The sequence below is a fragment of the Oryzias latipes genome, chromosome 14 (genome assembly GCF_002234675.1).
Source record: "Oryzias latipes chromosome 14, ASM223467v1".
NCBI lineage: Eukaryota > Metazoa > Chordata > Actinopteri > Beloniformes > Adrianichthyidae > Oryzias > Oryzias latipes.
This window is the reverse complement of record NC_019872.2, coordinates 14,620,920-14,639,554: the sequence shown is the minus strand read 5'-3', so window position 1 is coordinate 14,639,554 and position 18,635 is coordinate 14,620,920. Positions and strand designations below refer to the sequence as shown.

The window sequence follows — 18,635 nt, the reverse complement described above, 5'->3', positions numbered from 1 at the left end:
AAGAAAAATAATGCTAACAACAACAATATCACCCAAACTCACCAAAGTGTTTGCTGCAATGTAGCCATGTGCCGTCTTGTCTGAAATGGAAAAAAGAAATACTTAAGAATATTGCTCCTTAAGATTGTCCGAAGGGGTTGATGAGTAACCTCACCTCCTGAAGTGAAGCTCATGTACTTCTGGTTGTTGACAGTCTCTTTGGAGTCGTAGAACTTCAGGACATCTATGACGGCCTGTGGGTTCTTCTTCTGCTCCAGCTTGGTAATGTTGGAGGTTTGCAGGAGGCGGGCCCATTGCTCTGGGATACCCTGCAAAAGCAGACAGAGGTCACATGCTTTTGCATGCAATTCCTAACAATCCACATAAAACTGATTTATGAAATTATTTCGCCCATGACCTATATCAGCCTCCTAAGAGGCAGAAAAGACATTCTACAGAGGTTTTTCGACGAGGCTGAATAGACTTTACGAACAGCCACATAGATTTTTTGAACGTCTATTCCTCATATATTATTACTATTGAAAATAATAATAATATAAAGTTGGTTCATTTTATGTTAGAAAGGGAGCCTGCCTCCTTTGATTTCTCTGCTGCAGACGACTCTTTTTAAGTTAAAGTTTGTAATAAAAAAATCCGTCTGACCACTATGATAAATAGTGCATGTCGTGTAAAGCTAAACTATAACGCATGAACCGTCTATTACCCGGTGAGGGAAAATGAGGATGGCTTCTGGTAAGAGAGAGTTTGTGCGCCTGACTGTTGAAACTATTAGGGTTCATTAAATGAGCCAAAACAATCAAAACAGGTAGAAAACATCATAGTTGGTGGGATGTTTTTGATTCTCTGATTCACATTTGAACTCTATCTTTGGTTCAGGGCCCGTTTTGTCAAAGATCTCTTTGTCCCATGCTTTGTTTCTTATTAGGTCTTCTTTTTTTATCCATTGCGTGAGCTTTGTTTACTTTCGGACTAATTTACTTGCGGTTGTTATGTTTGAAAGACCTAATTTCAGTGTCTTGTGTAATAACTGGATGCCAGCCTTGTCACATTTGATTGAACTTGCCCTTCCCACCTGCTTCTGCCTGATCTTCTGCGGTTTTTGCCACCTGCGTCTCATCAGCCCGCGAGTGTTTAAGTAGTGGCGTATTTGCTTCTCGTCGGCCCATCTGTTCTGCCAGCCTGTTGTCTCTCTGCCTTTTTGCCTGGGTTTCCACGTAGGTCTGTCTGATGAGTTCACCGGAGGTTTCACTTTTTTATTAATGACCCTTTTGCTCTATTCCATTTCATGAACTCAGTGCTGCTCTCTGTTATCTTCTGCCTCCTACATTTGTATCCAGCTTCACACAACTTCACAACAAATAACTAAAACAATTTGACGGAATCATCTGATTTTGTTCTGTTAATATTTGGTTTGTCTTTAAATGTTTAATATGACTTATTCTGCATATTTTAGCTCCAGCAGAGGTTCAGCTTTACAATTGCTACAAACTCCACCTCTTGCAGAGCTGATTGAGGCTTCCAACTCCACCAATCACCAGGGTGGGAGAGAGAGAGAGATTTGAAGACTCATTCTGATGAAAATCACGTTTAAGATGTTTTTAACGTGTTCTTGTAACACTTTTCTCATGATGGAGGGCAAGAAAATGAATACCTTAAAATCACATTTCTGAGTATTTCTTTAACGAAATGCGTGTGAATCAGGAGCAGATGGAAAAAAATGCTAATGTAAGAAGTTTGTAAGTGTGGCGTATAAGTTACTACGGCAAGTCACAAGGTCCCTGCTCTGCTCTATTCAGATGCATCCACTTGTAGACGACTAAATCCTCTAAGTCTTTGTTTTCTTATCCCAGCTGGCTTCTGGCTCAAAACGAAACAGGCTTTTTGATTTTTCCTAAAAACAGCATCATCATAATTGAAAGACCGCTGGGAACTCTTTGAAAATAGATCAAAAGATGACTGGAGTGGGACTTTAAAACCTTCCAGAAACCTCTGCTGTAGTGGTAGCTGAATGCCTGGGTGGAATCTGTTCCTCAGCCTTTCCCCATACTGTCTCTTAGGCCTATAGGACGCTTGTTGAAGTCCAGTTTTCCTCTGTTTTTGGTTCTAGCCCTATAGTCAGGCTTCTTTTTTTTGATCCTTCGGTTTAGTTTCTGCTTTTAGCTGTCATTTTATCATGTACTACTTCAGTAGTTGTTGTGTTTTGGGCTTAGAATTCTGGTATTAGTTTTAGGTCTGCTGCTAAAAAAAACCTGAGAATTTCTGCTAATTATTTCAGACATTGTAACACTTTGTAGTGTTCAGTCATTTGTGTTTATTATTAGTTTGTTTTGTCTTATTGCTGCCATCTTAACCCTCACAGTTTCAAAAAGTTTGTTTTGTTACCCATTTTCCCCCGGATCAGGGACGTAACAATCTGTGGCTATACTCACTGTGAATTCTCCTGTTACAGCATCAAAGCCAACGTGAATGGTGTGCTCAAAGTCTGAGGGTAGGGATATCTCAGGACGTTCCTTCTCCTTTTTCTTGTTTGCTACAGAGGAAACAAAAAAAAGAAGGAAATCAGATTATAGACTGGCTCCAAATTGTTAAATTGTTTTAAACCTCAATCCTCAACAAAGAACAACTTGTGTGAGGATGCAGAAATGACTGAAGCTGGGGATGGATGCTCACTCTTATCTCCTCCAGGAAAGATGGATCGCAGGCGGACTTTCTTGTTTTTCTCTTCTGGAGCCATTGGTAGCGGTTTGGATGCGTGATTCACTGATGAAGAATCTCGGGAACTACTGTTCATTCTCAAGGGGGGGGCCGGCGGTTTCTCTTCAATATCGACACTATCAGACATTTTTAGCAACGCTCACAAAATCCTGGGAATGAGAAAGAGAGAAAGAAAATCTGTGTGTGGTAACTGTTAATGAACTGTGAACTTGGAAGAAGCAGGACATCAAGGTCCACACACTCGACTTATTTATTATTATTTATTATTGTTGGACAGAATGGAGAAAGGAAAAAGAGGCATAGAAAATTCTGGATTTATTCTCAGAATTCTGACTTTAATCTCAAAATTCTGAGATTAAAGTGAGAATTTTGAGAAAAAATTCAGAATTTTATATGGCCTTTTTTTCTTTCTTTCTCCGTGGCCCTAATCCTCTTCCGTATTGTACTATAAATGGTTTTGGTATAAAGTTGGACCTTTTATTCCTGTGCTGAAAAAACATCAGGGTCAATGAAAAAATGCTCCTTTTTGAAAACAGCCCCCAATGGTCATTTGAGGAACTGCAACATTTGGTATGGTGCAGTTTGCTTCAAACCTTAAAACTAGGAGCTTGGCTTTTGGTCAATGTGGACTTGACTAATCTTCATAAATGCCTGTAGAATACAAAAAACAGCTACAGCTACAAGATATATTCCATTAATCTGACTTTTCTAGAGTAAAGATCTAGAAAATTAGGATTTTCTTAGGGTGATATGTGGAAAAAAAGAAATTGTGTTTTTTCACAAATACCACACATTTACCATTAGTAGCATATAAACATGTGCAATGTCACCAAAGCCTTTTTGGACTGATGTAGAAAAGTCAGCTATTATTTAGCCATTATGCAGTTATAATGCACATGTGTCACTTGCGTCATGCTCTGATTGATTTAACAAGACTGACCTAGACAATTATGGGCTGTAGTGGATTATATGGTGACTGGAGAAGCCAAACACACATCAAAAAACATACAGATCATACATAAAATATCTCCAAAATAGAAAACACACTTTATTACTTTGAAAATGCAATCTGCAAACACTTAGAAAACAAATACAGAGATAAAAAATAAAGTCTCAGTAAAACACCAAAAAAAACTGCTTTTATACTACAAAGTTTGTGTTTGTGAAAAAAAAAAACACTGTATATTTCCAGATATTTGCAAGAGGATGGATGAGCTGTAATTTCATGCCTCAAAGCACTGAAGAGAGAAATTGGATTTGTTAGTCCCAAAAAATGTATCTCTATTGTTGTTTGTTTCTCTGTCTATATTTCGTTTCTGCATCATTTTAATGGATTTTGGGATTTGCAGAAACTTTCATTATTAGTGTTCTTCACAAAGAAACCTAAATATAGAGACAAATAGACAACCTTTTGTACTTTCAAAGCATTTTCTTAAGATAATTCAAATCTGAATTTGGACTTACTGTATAACTAGGCCTGGTTGACATTGCAACAAAATTTTTTTTTACACAGAATCAAGAATCTTCTTGTTTTTTGCTATATTTGCTTTAGCTGACAGCTATCTCGACATATTAAAAAAAAAAGCTGCAAAATTGTTTCTAATGGTGTGCCAAAATTAAAAAAGAACATAATTTATCTATTATTCGTATTTTTTTTATGTTTGTTAACAAACTGTTGCATTTATGAGTCTTGCATTTAAAAAAAACGTATGAAAATAGCAATCTATATGTAATACTGTTTACAATCAAATCGAATGTAATTGTAGATAAATGATCATTAAATAAGTCTAACCCAGCTGGGAGAGTCAATCCAGCACTGGGACTGGACTGGTGTAACCACGAGATGAGAACGAGTCTGATGTTTCCATCATCTTTAGAAACAGGTACCAGGATTTAACTTGAAGCGAATCTGGCACAGGGAACCCATTCCATCACGCCTACCCACCATGTAACCACCCCAGTACCATCTTCAGCTCCTTCTCTGCCTCACCCCGAGGCCAAGCCCATCATGTGATGTGCAGCGCCGCTACTGCAGTAAGCGGGACATCCATGCTGCCCCCCCTCAGCGGAGACCTACATTAGCAAACAAAGAAAGCTGCCCCTCCACTGCCCTTACACAGCACGCATGCACCTCCCCCTGACAAATTACTCATCTGTCTTCATGGTGGCATTAGCAATTTATGCAGCCGCCATGAATGCAGGATACAAGTCTGGCTGTGGTTTCAACAGACTTCTGTCAGCTTTTAAAAACAAAAGATTTTTTTTTCAACAAAGGAATTAGATCACTGGAAAGATGGGTTGATAAGAAGCCATAATCTACCTAACAGGATTATTACACAATACTTATCTGGATTCTACCATACCATAATATGTTTAACAAAAAAATTCTTGCAACATAAATGTTCCAGTTATGTGTTGCTTCCTGTCCAGGCAAATCATAGACACCATTGATGTTTATTTATGACGAGAAAAGTTTTCACAGAACACGTAAATGCTGTTTTCATGCAAATCACTGCATGATTTACATGGTACAAACTTGATACATTTTAATGGAATATACCATTCCAAATAAATATGTTTTTAGGAGAAGACTGACTGTGAAACTAATTTGCTGACCTTTTCAGTTAGAAAAACTGATGGTTAATAAGTGACTTGTAAAGCCTAATTGTGAAGGCAATTTAACCTTTCAAAAAGAGAGCCAAATATGAGACAACAAACACAGAAAAGCTTTCAAACATCATTAATACTCACAAGTACCTTTTGATGTAATATTTCTAAATAAATAAATAGAAATAAGTGCCCAATCGAAGAACATAATGGCTTCAAATGTTCTTGTGTTAACTTGATTATTTTCCCAGTTTGCTGCCAAGATCTCGTGAGATATAGTGAGTGGTGGCAGTGAACTGTGTCAGCAGTTTCTGTTGGGCAAGATCCCAATTAGAGTCCAGACAACAGCAAAAAACCGGTTTTCTCAGTTTGTAGTCTGGGCGTATCTGTGACAAAAACCCAGCAAAACTCTTCTGTTTACAAAGTTGCACTGTGTAACCTAATAAAGCGACCGTCAGGTGTTAAATACAACATGATTTATTTAGCAAATGCAGAAAAAAGGGGTCATAAATGCATTAAAAGAAGGGATCAGAAAGGGTGAACGTAAGACAATACACTTTTTCCTGGTTTAAAAATACTGTAACCCAACTTATTTACACTTGAATCTAACTTTTTCAACTGCCTATTAAGGTCCACTCAATGAACTCTGCAGGAACCCATTGTCAGCAAAAAAAAAAAAAAAACAAAAAAAAACAAAAAGAAATACAATGCTGTCAAAACTGGAAAGACCATCCTTCTCACTGTGCCTCAAAATTCTGATGGTGACATTATTTATTTTTAAAAAAATCTAAATTTGGGTTAAAACTGTCTTAATTTGCCACAGTATAGTTAAAAATATCACCAACACAGATACCTAAGTGCCAAAGCACCTCAGTGAGCTAAAACCTGAGCAGTCGGCCATTGCTATAACTCCGATCTTTAATATCTTTGTGGTCAGACACATTACAACACCCTTAACTGTTTTTCCGCCTATGTGTGAAATGTGTTTTTTGTTACAGTGGAAAAGACTGACAGTCATCTTACAGTCATCAGGATACAAGTGGTAAAAGATACCAGAATGAAAAAATGACATCAGATTATTTTCCAGGCTCAAAAACACTAAAATATATATCTGAATAAGGGAACCACTATAGTTCACATTTGCAATATATATATATATATATATATATATATATATATATATATATATATATATATATATATATATATATATATATATATATATATATATATATATATATATATATATATATATATATATAATATATATAATATATATATTGCTATTGACAGTGACAGTGGGTGTTCTAAACAAACTGTGGTCATAGTAGTAGTTGTGCAGATCCCTGCTCACCTGCCTGCTGGCTACTGGCTAAAAACAGCCAATTCATGAAGGCCCAGACATTACTGATTCTTTACTCACATAAAACACTGACCTATTTACGCCATGAACCACTGACAGGCAGGAAAGCAGTCAGTGTCACTCTGTCCCTGAAACAAGCAGCTCCTCTTTTTGAAACACAGATACTATAGCCGAGTGTCTGGACGTCAGACAGGAAACGTACTTACAGACTAATCAACTCAGGCAAATATTAAACAGAAACAAGGTTTCAATAAAGTCCTCAATGTGCTCTGATGTTAAAAAACCTGATCCACAATATTCATATTAAAAGAAATCCCAACCAAAGTTTCTTTGGTGCGATAGTTGACAGTAACAGAGACACTCCAGCTCAGCCCAAATATTTCTGAGAATGTTCCCATATCTCTCTTACATAAAACATTAAAGCTTCCATAAAAAGCAAGGCTTTTTTCCCCACTCTTTCAAACATTAATGCTGAATTTGGATGGCTAACAGAAAGAAACTAATCTTCAGCCCATGGCAGCTGAGTAATGGCCCAGAGATGTGGGGGGAGGACTCCATAAGCTTGGTGCTTCATGCCCCTGATTAGGACACGCTCTCTGTTTGACTTTGCTTCAGCTTCAGTTCTGCTTCTTTGAAGGATGCTGATTACTGGGATGGGATAGACAGTTCGAGGACATCCAAAGCACACTGAGAGAGGAGGGATACTCTGCTGCTGCAGTTTATGACTGTCATTGTCTTTACAACAACTTTTTCCAGTTGAGTCTTTTTACAAACAAAGCCGGACAAAACAACGCGCACAGATATTATAACAGGGCTCAGTGATGACACACAGATGCCACTTCCAGCTCACATGCACTTAAGTTCAGAGTAAAATACTCCAAGCTACAGTGAAGCAGCAACACAATCCTGTTTAATTTCAACTAAATGCTGACAGGAGGAAGGATGCATTCATTCCTATCAAGGAGAGCTTATCTAAAAGGGAATGAATATGAATTTAATTGATGGTGTATTTATTGAATTCACCAAAAAGCACAAGCTGCTGGTCTAAAGATTTTTAGTTCATTGATTTAGCTCTTGCTGGGGAGAAAACAAGACTTGTTCCTATAGCTAAATATCATCATAAAACCACAGAGGTCTCCTTTTTATTCATATATTTACATTTTGTGTAAGTTGTTAATCAGAAGCAAATTTAACAGATGTTGTCTATTAGTTGTGTTTTAATTGTAGTGACACCTGTGGTTTTTATAACTTTCAAAAGTAATGCACTTTTTGATAGAACAAAAAGACTTCAAGGATGTAAAGTTTAGCTAAAAAGGAAATATATTCATTGTATGTCTATATGACCATACAACTTGTAACACTTATATGTTTTAAGTTCCATATACATTTCTTAAGACAGGTGGTATATAGAGTACATTTCACTAACTTGGTCTACTGCTTGGGCCATCTAGGTCCATAACCGCAGCCTTAAACACATGGCACTGGCCTCTTGTGGTCTTTCTTGTGGGTGGTAGACTTATGACAAGGTGAACCAAAGCTGTTATTTTTTCTTTTCGCCACTTCTACTATATAACTTGTTTTATTATCCTTCTTGAGCTGAGCTTGGGCAGGTCCTGAGGGAAGACACAGCATGTCAGTAGGGACAATATAGTGGACCTTGCTTTTAAAGTTTCTATAAGGGGCATCTGAACCAGGAGATCAAGGGCGATTGACTGGCCCTTAGAATCAGTCAAGTGCTTAAATCCAACCCCCACCATGATAAGGTGGTGGTTGATGGAGGAGTGACTGGGGTGGGGTCTTTAAAATAAGAGGGACGAGAGGGCAGAATGCAGCCTCCAAATGGGAAGGTCACACTACTCAGCCTCTCTGATAAAGTCTTCTCATGGAGAGGAGAATTAGGCCAATGGTCAAACCTCTGATTCAGTAGTGGAAGGGAGACATTTTGTGAATTTTCAGAAAAGTTTCAATCTTGCCATTTGCCGTGTTCTATGAGGAGGTATTCTTGGAATATGGAGTATGGACTCTATCGAAGGCTGTCCGGTTCTTATTACTGGCAGCAAGTCAAACTTCTTTGCTGGGCATGCTGGGCATGCTCTGGCATCAAGAGAAGCCAGTTGACGTGGCTTAAGAATGTCTTTCAGATATCTCCTGGGTACCTTCCTGGGGAGGTATTATGGGGGCTGTCTCACAAAGAGTTGTCCCTGAAGAGTCTATGTTTCTCGAGTGGCCTGAGAGCACCTTGGGGTACCCCAAGCAGAACTAGAGAAAATTTTCAGTGGACTGCTTTCTTGGGGTTTTTGCATAAGAATAAACAAACAAATCTGGAGGCCCGAGGGTCTGTGCATGTAATGGCTGACTAATGTTCTACTTGACAAAAAAGAAGAAAATAAAAAGCTTGCTGATGTGCTGAAAAGTAATCGTGCTGCAGTTCTCTAAGATTGGTGCATTAACATAAGAAGTAACCTGTGGCGGCGGGGGCACTTTGGCACAAAACATTTGGGGTTTTTTTAGAAAGAGAGACCAAAAGCATTTTTTTAAAATTGTCTTATTGCTAGATTTTATAATTGGATATGCGCTGATAACAGGTGGATATGAAACTGCTTGAAAATTATATTCTAAAACAGAATATGACATTTAAAAAAAAAACGAACAAAAAAACCCAACAAATAGTCAATCCTCTCCCGTCATAATCCTAATAAAGACTTTGAGGGCTGCAGCTCCTCACGTCTCACAGTTTGCGCAGCTGCGCTGTGTTCTGCGCGTCTGTTTCTCATCCAGTAATAATGAAAATGTTGTGATCAGTGTGACCAGGTGGGCGTGGCTGACTTTTTCCCTGGTGCCTCCCTACATGGCACACCTGATCCTCATCTCATCAAGGTCTTTAAATGCCTGAGCCTGTTGCTTCTCCATGCCGGATTATCACTTTTCCATTGCTCTACATATCTGTGGTTTTCCAGTTTAGCTCCCTGATTCTGCTGCCTGTCCAATTCTGTTCCTTGTCCTGTGAGGAATAAAAACTGTTTAACTGCCCTCGGAGTCAGATTCTGCTTTGGGGTCCTACCGCTCACCATAACAGAATAATCCAGCCAAAATATGGACCCCGCAGCGTTTGAAGAGGTTAAACATGCCCTTTCGTCCCAAGGGGCCCTTGTTGGACGGCATGATCAAGCTCTCCAGGAAATCATGAACACCCTTCAACATCTTTCCACCGGAATAAATCGTCTCGGCGGTCGCCTGGAGGAGGTCTCGTCTCAACTCACCTCAGGAAGATCCCCGGATCCAGTTCAAGCCGCAGTATCGGATCCAGCCCCGTCACTTGCTCCTCACGTTCTTGCATCATCTCCCCGTGAGCCCTTCATCCCCACTCCCAGCAGGTACTCCGGAGAGATAGGTCTATGCAAATCATTTATCCATCACTGTAGACTCGTGTTGGATCAGCAACCTCTCACTTATTCCTCTGAAAGATCCAAAGTGGCGTTCATCATGAGTTTACTGTCAGGCAAAGCCTCTGCCTGGGCTGTTGCATTAGCCGGCAGTAATTCTCCCCACTGCGACTCTTTGGCTTTATTCACGGCTGAAATGCTCAAAGTTTTTGATCATCCTCTCCAGGAAAAAGAGACTGGAAATCGCCTGCTCTCCTTACGCCAAGGTCCCGCTTCAGTTTCGGAGTACTCCATTGACTTCCGCATCTCCGCTGCGGAGTGTGGCTGGGATGAAAAGGCCCTCACCGGAATATTTTACCGGGGTTAGAGAGGAGATCAAAGACGAACTACTAGCTGCTCGTGACGAAACTTCCAACCTAGAGGAGTTAATTTCCCTCTCCATAAGGCTGGATAACCGCCTTCGGGAGAGACGAAGGGAAAGAGCAGCTCGACCCTCTCGTCCCGCCAGCTCCTTGCCGGTCACGCCCCTTCATCTGCCGGTGTTCCCTCCACCTGCAACTCAGCGGGACTCCGCGACCACGCCTCCCCAGGAACAGAGCACGCCGCGCTGCAGCGAGGAGCCTATGCAGCTCGGCAGGATGACTCTCACTCCTGAGGAACGTCAGCGCCGCATCTACCAGCGGCTCTGCCTCTACTGCGGCCAGTCTGGCCATTTCCGGCCCAACTGCCCCGTACGGCCAAAAGACCGGGCTCATCAGGCTCAGGAGGGGCACTGGTGAGCCGAACCCCTGTGGATCCCTCCTCCAGACGCATCCATCTTCAAGGTACGATCTCATATGACACCACAACATTACAGATCCAGGCTTTAATGGATTCCGGTGCAGATGACAATTTTATTGACTCTCAGTTTGTGTCCCAATCCAACATCCCCACTGAACTTCTACCAAACCCTAAAAAAGTGTTTGCTCTGGATGGTAGACTGTTATCCTGTGTCACTCACCGAACACGTCCTGTGTCCCTGCTGGTTTCTGGCAACCACAGAGAACTGATTAGTTTTAACATCATTTCATCTCCATCCTCTCTGCTGGTGTTGGGTCTGCCCTGGCTTTCACTCCATAATCCACACATAGACTGGTCTTCTCAATCCATAGTTAATTGGAGTCTTTTTTGCCACTCTCACTGTTTACATGCTGCTGTACCACCTGTTTCCACCTCTCCTGAGCCTCCTAAACTTATTGACCTTTCTTGTGTACCATCGGATTATCATGACCTCAAGGAAGTTTTTTCTAAGGACCGTGCTTCCTCTCTGCCCCCTCATCGACCCTATGACTGTGAGATTGAGTTGTTACCTGGTGCTTCTCTACCCTCCAGTAAACTGTACAACCTCTCCAAGCCTGAGAAGGATGCAATGGAGACATATATAACTGAGAGTTTGGCTGCTGGACTTATCCGTCCATCCTCTTCCCCTGTTGGAGCGGGATTTTTCTTTGTTGATAAGAAGGATGGGTCCCTTCGCCCATGTATTGATTACACAGGTCTAAACAATATAACAGTCAAAAACAAGTATCCTCTCCCACTCATGGACTCTGCTTTCAGCTCCCTCCAGACTGCAACCATCTTCACCAAGCTCGACCTCCGAAACGCTTACCATTTAGTGAGAATAAAGGAGGGTGATGAGTGGAAGACGGCCTTCAATACTCCTCTGGGACATTTTGAGTATTTAGTGATGCCGTTTGGACTGACTAATGCTCCAGCTGTTTTTCAATGTCTCATCAATGACGTTCTGCGTGACATGTTGAATAGATTTGTGTTTGTTTATCTTGATGATATTCTGATTTTTTTCACGGACTCTTGATGAGCACGTTCAACATGTCAGGCTTGTGTTACAGAGGCTGTTAGCAAACAGGCTCTATGCTAAAGGTGAGAAATGTGACTTTCATGCCTCCAGTGTCAGTTTTCTTGGGTTTGTGATTGAGAAGGGCCAACTCAAGCCAGATCCTGCCAAGATCAAAGCTGTAGAAGGGTGGCCTACACCCACAACCAGGAAGCAACTCCAAAGGTTTTTGGGGTTTGCCAACTTTTATCGGAGGTTCATCAGAAACTACAGCTCTGTGGCTTCTCCCTTGACCAAGCTGACCTCTGTACGAGAACCCTTCTCCTGGTCCTCAGGAGCTGAGGCAGCCTTTATTAAGTTGAAAAATCTTTTTTGTTCTGCTCCTGTACTGTCTCATCCTGATCCTACAGCTCAGTTCATGGTGGAAGTGGACGCCTCAGAATCTGGAGTTGGGGCGGTGCTCTCTCAGCGTTCATCCTCAGATCGGAAGATGCACCCCTGCGCTTTCTTCTCCCGACAGCTGTCTCCTGCGGAGAGGAATTATGACGTGGGGAATCGTGAGCTGTTGGCAGTTGTGCTGGCCTTGAAGGAATGGCGCCACTGGCTGGAAGGAACATCTCAACCTTTCCTGGTATGGACAGATCATAAGAACTTGTCGTACCTCCGTTCTGCCCGCAGACTGAATCCCCGTCAAGCTCGGTGGTCCCTTTTTCTGGGACGCTTCAATTTCACCCTCACTTACCGCCCAGGGTCCCGCAACCTAAAGCCTGATGCCCTGTCCAGGCAATTCGAGCTGCCAGCCTCCTGTGATACTACTCAGGACACAATCCTACCTCGCTCCTGTGTTGTCGGTGCTGCCATCTGGGAGGTGGAGCGTGAGGTTGAGAGAGCTCTGAAGGACCTTCCCTCTCCACCTGAATGTCCCACAGGTCTTCTGTTTGTTCCCCCATCTGCTCGTTCCTCTGTGCTGCAGTGGGGCCACAACTCCAAGGTGGCTTGCCATCCTGGAATACACCGGACTTTGACGTTGCTTAAACAGCGGTTCTGGTGGCCCTCCATATCTGCGGACACACGGGAGTTTGTCCAGGCTTGCTCTGTCTGTGCTCGTGGAAAAGCTTCTCATCGAGCACCAGCAGGTCTTCTGCGACCACTCCCAGTTCCTCATCGACCCTGGTCCCACATAGCTGTGGATTTCATCACTGGCCTTCCACCTTCTGAAGGTAACACAGCAGTCTTGACAATCGTCGACCGTTTTTCAAAGTCCGTCCATTTTGTGCCACTTCCCAAGCTCCCTTCTGCCCTCGAGACAGCCAACCTCCTGGTCCAGCAGGTATTCGGTTTGCATGGTCTGCCCCAGGACATTGTGTCAGACCGAGGCCCCCAGTTCACCTCCAGGGTGTGGAACGCTTTCTGTCGGGCCATTGGGGCCACAGCTAGCCTGTCCTCTGGATACCACCCCCAAACCAATGGCCAGACTGAGCGGGCTAACCAGGACCTGGAGGCGGCTTTGCGCTGTGTGGCAGCTACTCATCCTGCTTCGTGGTCAACTCATCTTCCCTGGATTGAGTATTCACACAATTCCTTGGTCTCCTCTGCAACAGGTCTCTCTCCATTCATGGCGTCCAATGGCTATCAGCCTCCCCTCTTCCCCTCTCAGGAAAGAGCCGTGGCCGTCCCTTCTGTCCAGGACCATCTCCGCAGGGCCCGTCGTGTTTGGCACGAGGCCCGGGCAGCCCTCTCCCGCACTGCCTCTCGGAACCGTGCTCTGGCGGACCGCCGCAGGGTCCCAGCCCCGGACTACAAACCGGGTCAGAAGGTTTGTAGTACACGAGACATTCCCCTGCAGTGCGAGTCCAGGAAGTTGTCTCCGAGGTTCATTGGCCCTTTTGAGATCGACCGGGTCATCAACCCCTCGGTGGTCCGTCTTAAGTTGCCTGCCTCAATGCACATCCACCCTTCCTTCCATGTGTCTCTCCTGAAGCCTGTCTCCTGCAGTGTTCTCAGCCCTCCGGCCGAGCCCCCTCCTCCCGCCCTGGTCGTGGATGATCATCCGGCGTTTCCTGCCTTCTGGATGTCCGGCGACGGGGTCGCGGTCTGCAGTATCTCGTGGACTGGGAGGGTTATGGCCCGGAGGAGCGTTCCTGGGTTCCCCGCTCCTTTATCCTGTCCCCTGCTCTCTTTGATGACTTCTATGCCCGTCATCCCGACAGGCCTGGTCGGCCGCCGGGTGGCGTCCCTTGAGGGGGGGGCACTGTTGTGATCAGTGTGACCAGGTGGGCGTGGCTGACTTTTTCCCTGGTGCCTCCCTACATGGCACACCTGATCCTCATCTCATCAAGGTCTTTAAATGCCTGAGCCTGTTGCTTCTCCATGCCGGATTATCACTTTTCCATTGCTCTACATATCTGTGGTTTTCCAGTTTAGCTCCCTGATTCTGCTGCCTGTCCAATTCTGTTCCTTGTCCTGTGAGGAATAAAAACTGTTTAACTGCCCTCGGAGTCAGATTCTGCTTTGGGGTCCTACCGCTCACCATAACAGAAAAAAGCAAATTGCAGTTTCTGCTGCAGCTACGCATCTGCGTTACCTTTTCACCAGAACAGAGTTCCCTCGTTTGTTACAGGAGTTTCATTCTAAAAATAACCGTGATCGTGAAATCCACGGAGTCTGATTACAGACGTTTATGGAAGTAAAACTCCTCACAGACATAATAATAATAATGGATTGGATTTATCTGTGCTTTTCAAGTCACTCAAAGCGCTTACATTGTGTCCATTATTCAGTCACTCCTCATTCATACTTGGTGATGGTAAGCTACTGTTGTAGCCACAGCTGCCCTAGGGCAGACTGACAGAGGCGTGGCTGCCAGTTCACGCCTACGGCCCCTCTGACCATCACCGGGGCATTCATACACATTCACACACCAGTGGAGCCACACTGGAGGCAAAGAGGGTGAAGTGTCTTGCCCAAGGACACGACAGTTGACTGGGGGGAGTGGGGATCAAACCGCCAACCCTTCGATCATTGGATGACCCGCTCAACCGCCTGAGCCACTGCCGCCCGAACACACATGAACATTATCACCATTTTCTATGGTTTAAAATCCCAAACCCTCCTAGCAATTAGGTCCAGGATCTTAGAATGAAAACAAAGATCTGATCGATCAAAGATTTCTGTAGATCTGAAGAGCTCCGCGTTTCTGTACAGGAGACAGGGCACGTAGGGGAGTGATTGACAAGATCTCCAGCCAATCAGGACACAGAACAGGATGCGCTGTTTAAAAAAAGCTGCATAATCGCTCTAAAACAATGAGCTAAACCAGGAAAGATGAACTGCGACGAAGAAAAGGAAGACTGTCTTCTGTTCTATTTGACTGAGATTTTTAGAGGGTTTTAGATTGGGACACAGACTGCAGAAGGGTGGAATAAAATGTCACGTCTTGATTGTGTGGCCAGATTAAAAAAACATGGGTCTCTGATAATGTTCAGTGGGCCGGACCAAACATGGAGGCGGGCCGGATCCGGGCCGCAGTTTACCCACCCTAGGGAGTACAGATGACTGTAAAATGACTAAATTAAACCAACATACTGACCGAAAGAAAATCCAGATACACTTGGATGTGCTTGTTTCAGTGCAAAAATAATAATCTAATCCCATCTGCTCTTTTTCAGATTTAAAAAGGCTTTAATCAGGTAATTTAGTACAAGAATAACATTAAAAACATTGTCCAAAGATTCAAAGACCTACTCCAATCTTTTTTTAAATCTTTTTTAAAATTATGATCACGCCGTTTTTGTGAAAAAAATAAAAAAACGATGTCGTTTTCCAGGACAAAGGTTCTGCAGAGCATTAATAGTTCATTAGTAGTTCATTAAACATTTGACCCAGTTGTGGGCAGGACCCTTGGGATGGAGCGATCCCGCCCCCCTTCCCCTCCTATTGTTGAGAGCTTGCCCATTGTATTTTCACCATAAATAAACTCTTTTTCAAATGACATTTTTTCATTTGAATCTGATTCACAATGACTTGCATAAAGAAATACTCAGAAATGCAATTTGAGCTTAATTTTCTTAATATATGTCTTCTATTATTGCAAAACTTTTCACAATTTTCATCAGAGTAGGTCTTTAGGTTCAACAAAGAACTGTGGATCTGGGCAACTTCCAGATATTAATGTGAAACTGAGCAAATCAGGGTGTCTTAGTGAGATAAAGGTTTTACTGTCATTGGACTCCCCTACAATGGGGGAAATTTAAGTCTTAATGGACTGGAGAAAACCAAGTTGTAATTTTGTGAGGCAACGTACACTGTAAGTGATTTGAGTGGTCATAGGTGGACAGAAAAGCATACTACATTATGAAGAAACATGAGCCACTCTGCATTCATTAAAACCACAAGTGTGGCCACATTCTAAATGACTTCCAGTTTCACGTGAGGTGCAACTAGCTGGGTGGTTAGTTAAAATCATGTCATGTATTTTGAAATCATTCTAGCTCAAGTCATCAGCTTGGCCATGTTTATATGAAAGTTGCATTTTATCCCTGCTCTGCTCCATTCTCATGCATCCACTTGCAGACTAGATTTATGTTTTTTTTATCCTCATCCATGCAGGCATGTGGTTCAAAATAGTACGGCTGGATAGCTCCCATTAGCTCACCATTTTTGTTGCACTGCTAATGTGAAGTCAGAGGTGAGAGCAGCTCTAAGCTAGTGGGAGAGTGTGCAAATAAAGGGATGATGGGAAATGGGGGAAGGCTTACTCAGTGCAAACAGTCCCACACCCACAACTCAGGGATGAATTTCTAATGAACTACTGCTGCTCTGCAGAAACTATGTCCTAGAAGATGTTTTTCTGATTTTGCCTAGAAACAGCATAATCATAATTAAAAGACCACTAGGAAAGCTTTTAAAATAGATTAAAAGATGATCTGAGTGGGACGTTAATGCTAAAGATTTAGTCCAAAGAGTGGTACGAATGATTTAACTCGACACAGAGACATTGGTATTTTGTGAAGAAACTATGGAATGACAACATTATTTGATGTAAATCTTTGAAGGTTTGCCCAGTCAAGTATGATTTAAACTGTGCTTTTTCAGAGACATCATGTCTGAAAGAAGATATAACAGAATAAAGTTGCTGACTGTATCAAAGCAGAACGAAGGTCCAATAAGAGAACTGCGTGATTCTGTCAGACAGCAAAGCTGTTTCTGTTATGCAACACACTGTAATTTCAACCTTAACCAAAGAAATTTGAGATTTGCAATTGACATGTTGTTTGAAGAACCTGAAGACATCCAGTTATCAGCCTGAGAAACCTTGAGGGAGGATTTTTAGACTGAAGATCTAACTTGCACTATAGCTTGGAAGCAAAGGAGAAAGTGTCAAAAACTAGTAAAACATGTATCGCGTGTATAAAATGGCTGGCACAATGTGCTCACAAGTGCCCATCACTGGTGTTTCATTTCACTCAAGCCAGCAAGCTACAGGTGGAAGATTTGGATAATTTCGGCCTCATGAGAATGTGAATCCAGGAACAGAAATGCTGTTTTCAGTGGGAATCAGGGACAAATAGACCATCAAGCTAAGAGAGTTATAAAAACCATATCATTTTAATTGTTGGAGAAAAAAATTGAAATCCATAAGCCAAAGATAACTCCCTAGCATTATACTGTATCACAGATTGTGGTATTGTTAAGTCCATTCTTTGCTGTTGATTGTGAAACAGGAAAAGGGAGACTATTATCCCAGGGCTCCTAAACATTTCTTCATGTTAAATTTAAGACCTTGCATATGAAAAATTAGGACCAATTTCTCTTCCTACTTCCCAGCCTTATGAAGTCACCTATGGTTTCATCTATGCAGTGAAACCATAGGTGACTGATCAAAAAATGTCCGTAAACAGTTGTCTCTGACATTGTCTCTTGGGTAACCCTTGTGCTATCCTAGGCATTTTAACATTGGGAGTTGGGTCATATAGACCCACTAGTCAGTGTGCTAAAGCTATTTTCTTCAATGATATGTGATCTTCACTGGTGCATTACATGAAATCTTTTTACCTTTATCCACCTTTGTCATGGTAGGAAGAACACGTCAATGTAAGGGTGGGGTCATCTAAGATAGCACAAAGGTTAAATGAAACAAAACCAATACTGATGAAAAACTGATGCATGCTTGCACGCCTGTGCACTAATGCAGAGTTGGAGATTGATCAAAGTGATTGATAAATATGGACTTGACAAAAGCGTACGGTTATTCAGCAACTGGAGATATTCATATTATTTCCAATTTGCTGAAAACAAAGGCAAAAATATTTCAGTTAAGTGCAAGTTTTGTCCTGAAGATGAACTGCTTTCCACTGCACTAGTGTCAATGAGCTATATAGTATTTTGCTATAAAACACCTGATTGCCCTTGTGCCTCTATGTTTTTATTTAAAGGGTATCTTATTTGTGCTAGCTTTATTCCCTTGAGAATTTGTATGTGAGTGGAAAAAAGTATGAGTAGTGAAATACTTTTTAAGTTAGAGAATTAGTAAAATAGTTTAATTTCAGTCAGAAAACTCATGCAGTAAAGAAGATTTATTTCCATAATTCTTTTAGTTTGGCATAAGGCTCCGTTCAGATACTTAAAACAAAGTTCTCCATAGAAAACTTAGGGTAATAAACAACCCCTGACGGAGCTCACAGGTGGAGGGGGGGGGGGTGACGAACCCAGGCCTCGTGGAAATGGATGAAGA

The 18,635-nt window shown here is 42.3% G+C and overlaps 1 protein-coding gene across 4 annotated transcripts in view; it reads right to left on the bottom strand.

Annotated features, from left to right (window-relative positions):
• Positions 1-18,635, bottom strand: part of LOC101162700 (serine/threonine-protein kinase PAK 3) — a 45,797-nt gene that overhangs the window by 12,419 nt on the left and 14,743 nt on the right. For all 4 annotated transcript variants that reach the window (XM_011483447.3, XM_011483448.3, XM_011483449.3 and 1 more), the window contains exons 3-6: positions 2,671-2,864; positions 2,430-2,530; positions 155-308; positions 43-80 (exon numbers count right to left, since the gene is read on the bottom strand). In XM_011483447.3, coding sequence (XP_011481749.1) covers positions 43-80; positions 155-308; positions 2,430-2,530; positions 2,671-2,842 — 465 coding nt within the window. In that variant the 5' untranslated portion in view covers positions 2,843-2,864. The remainder of the gene's footprint in view (positions 1-42; positions 81-154; positions 309-2,429; positions 2,531-2,670; positions 2,865-18,635) is intronic.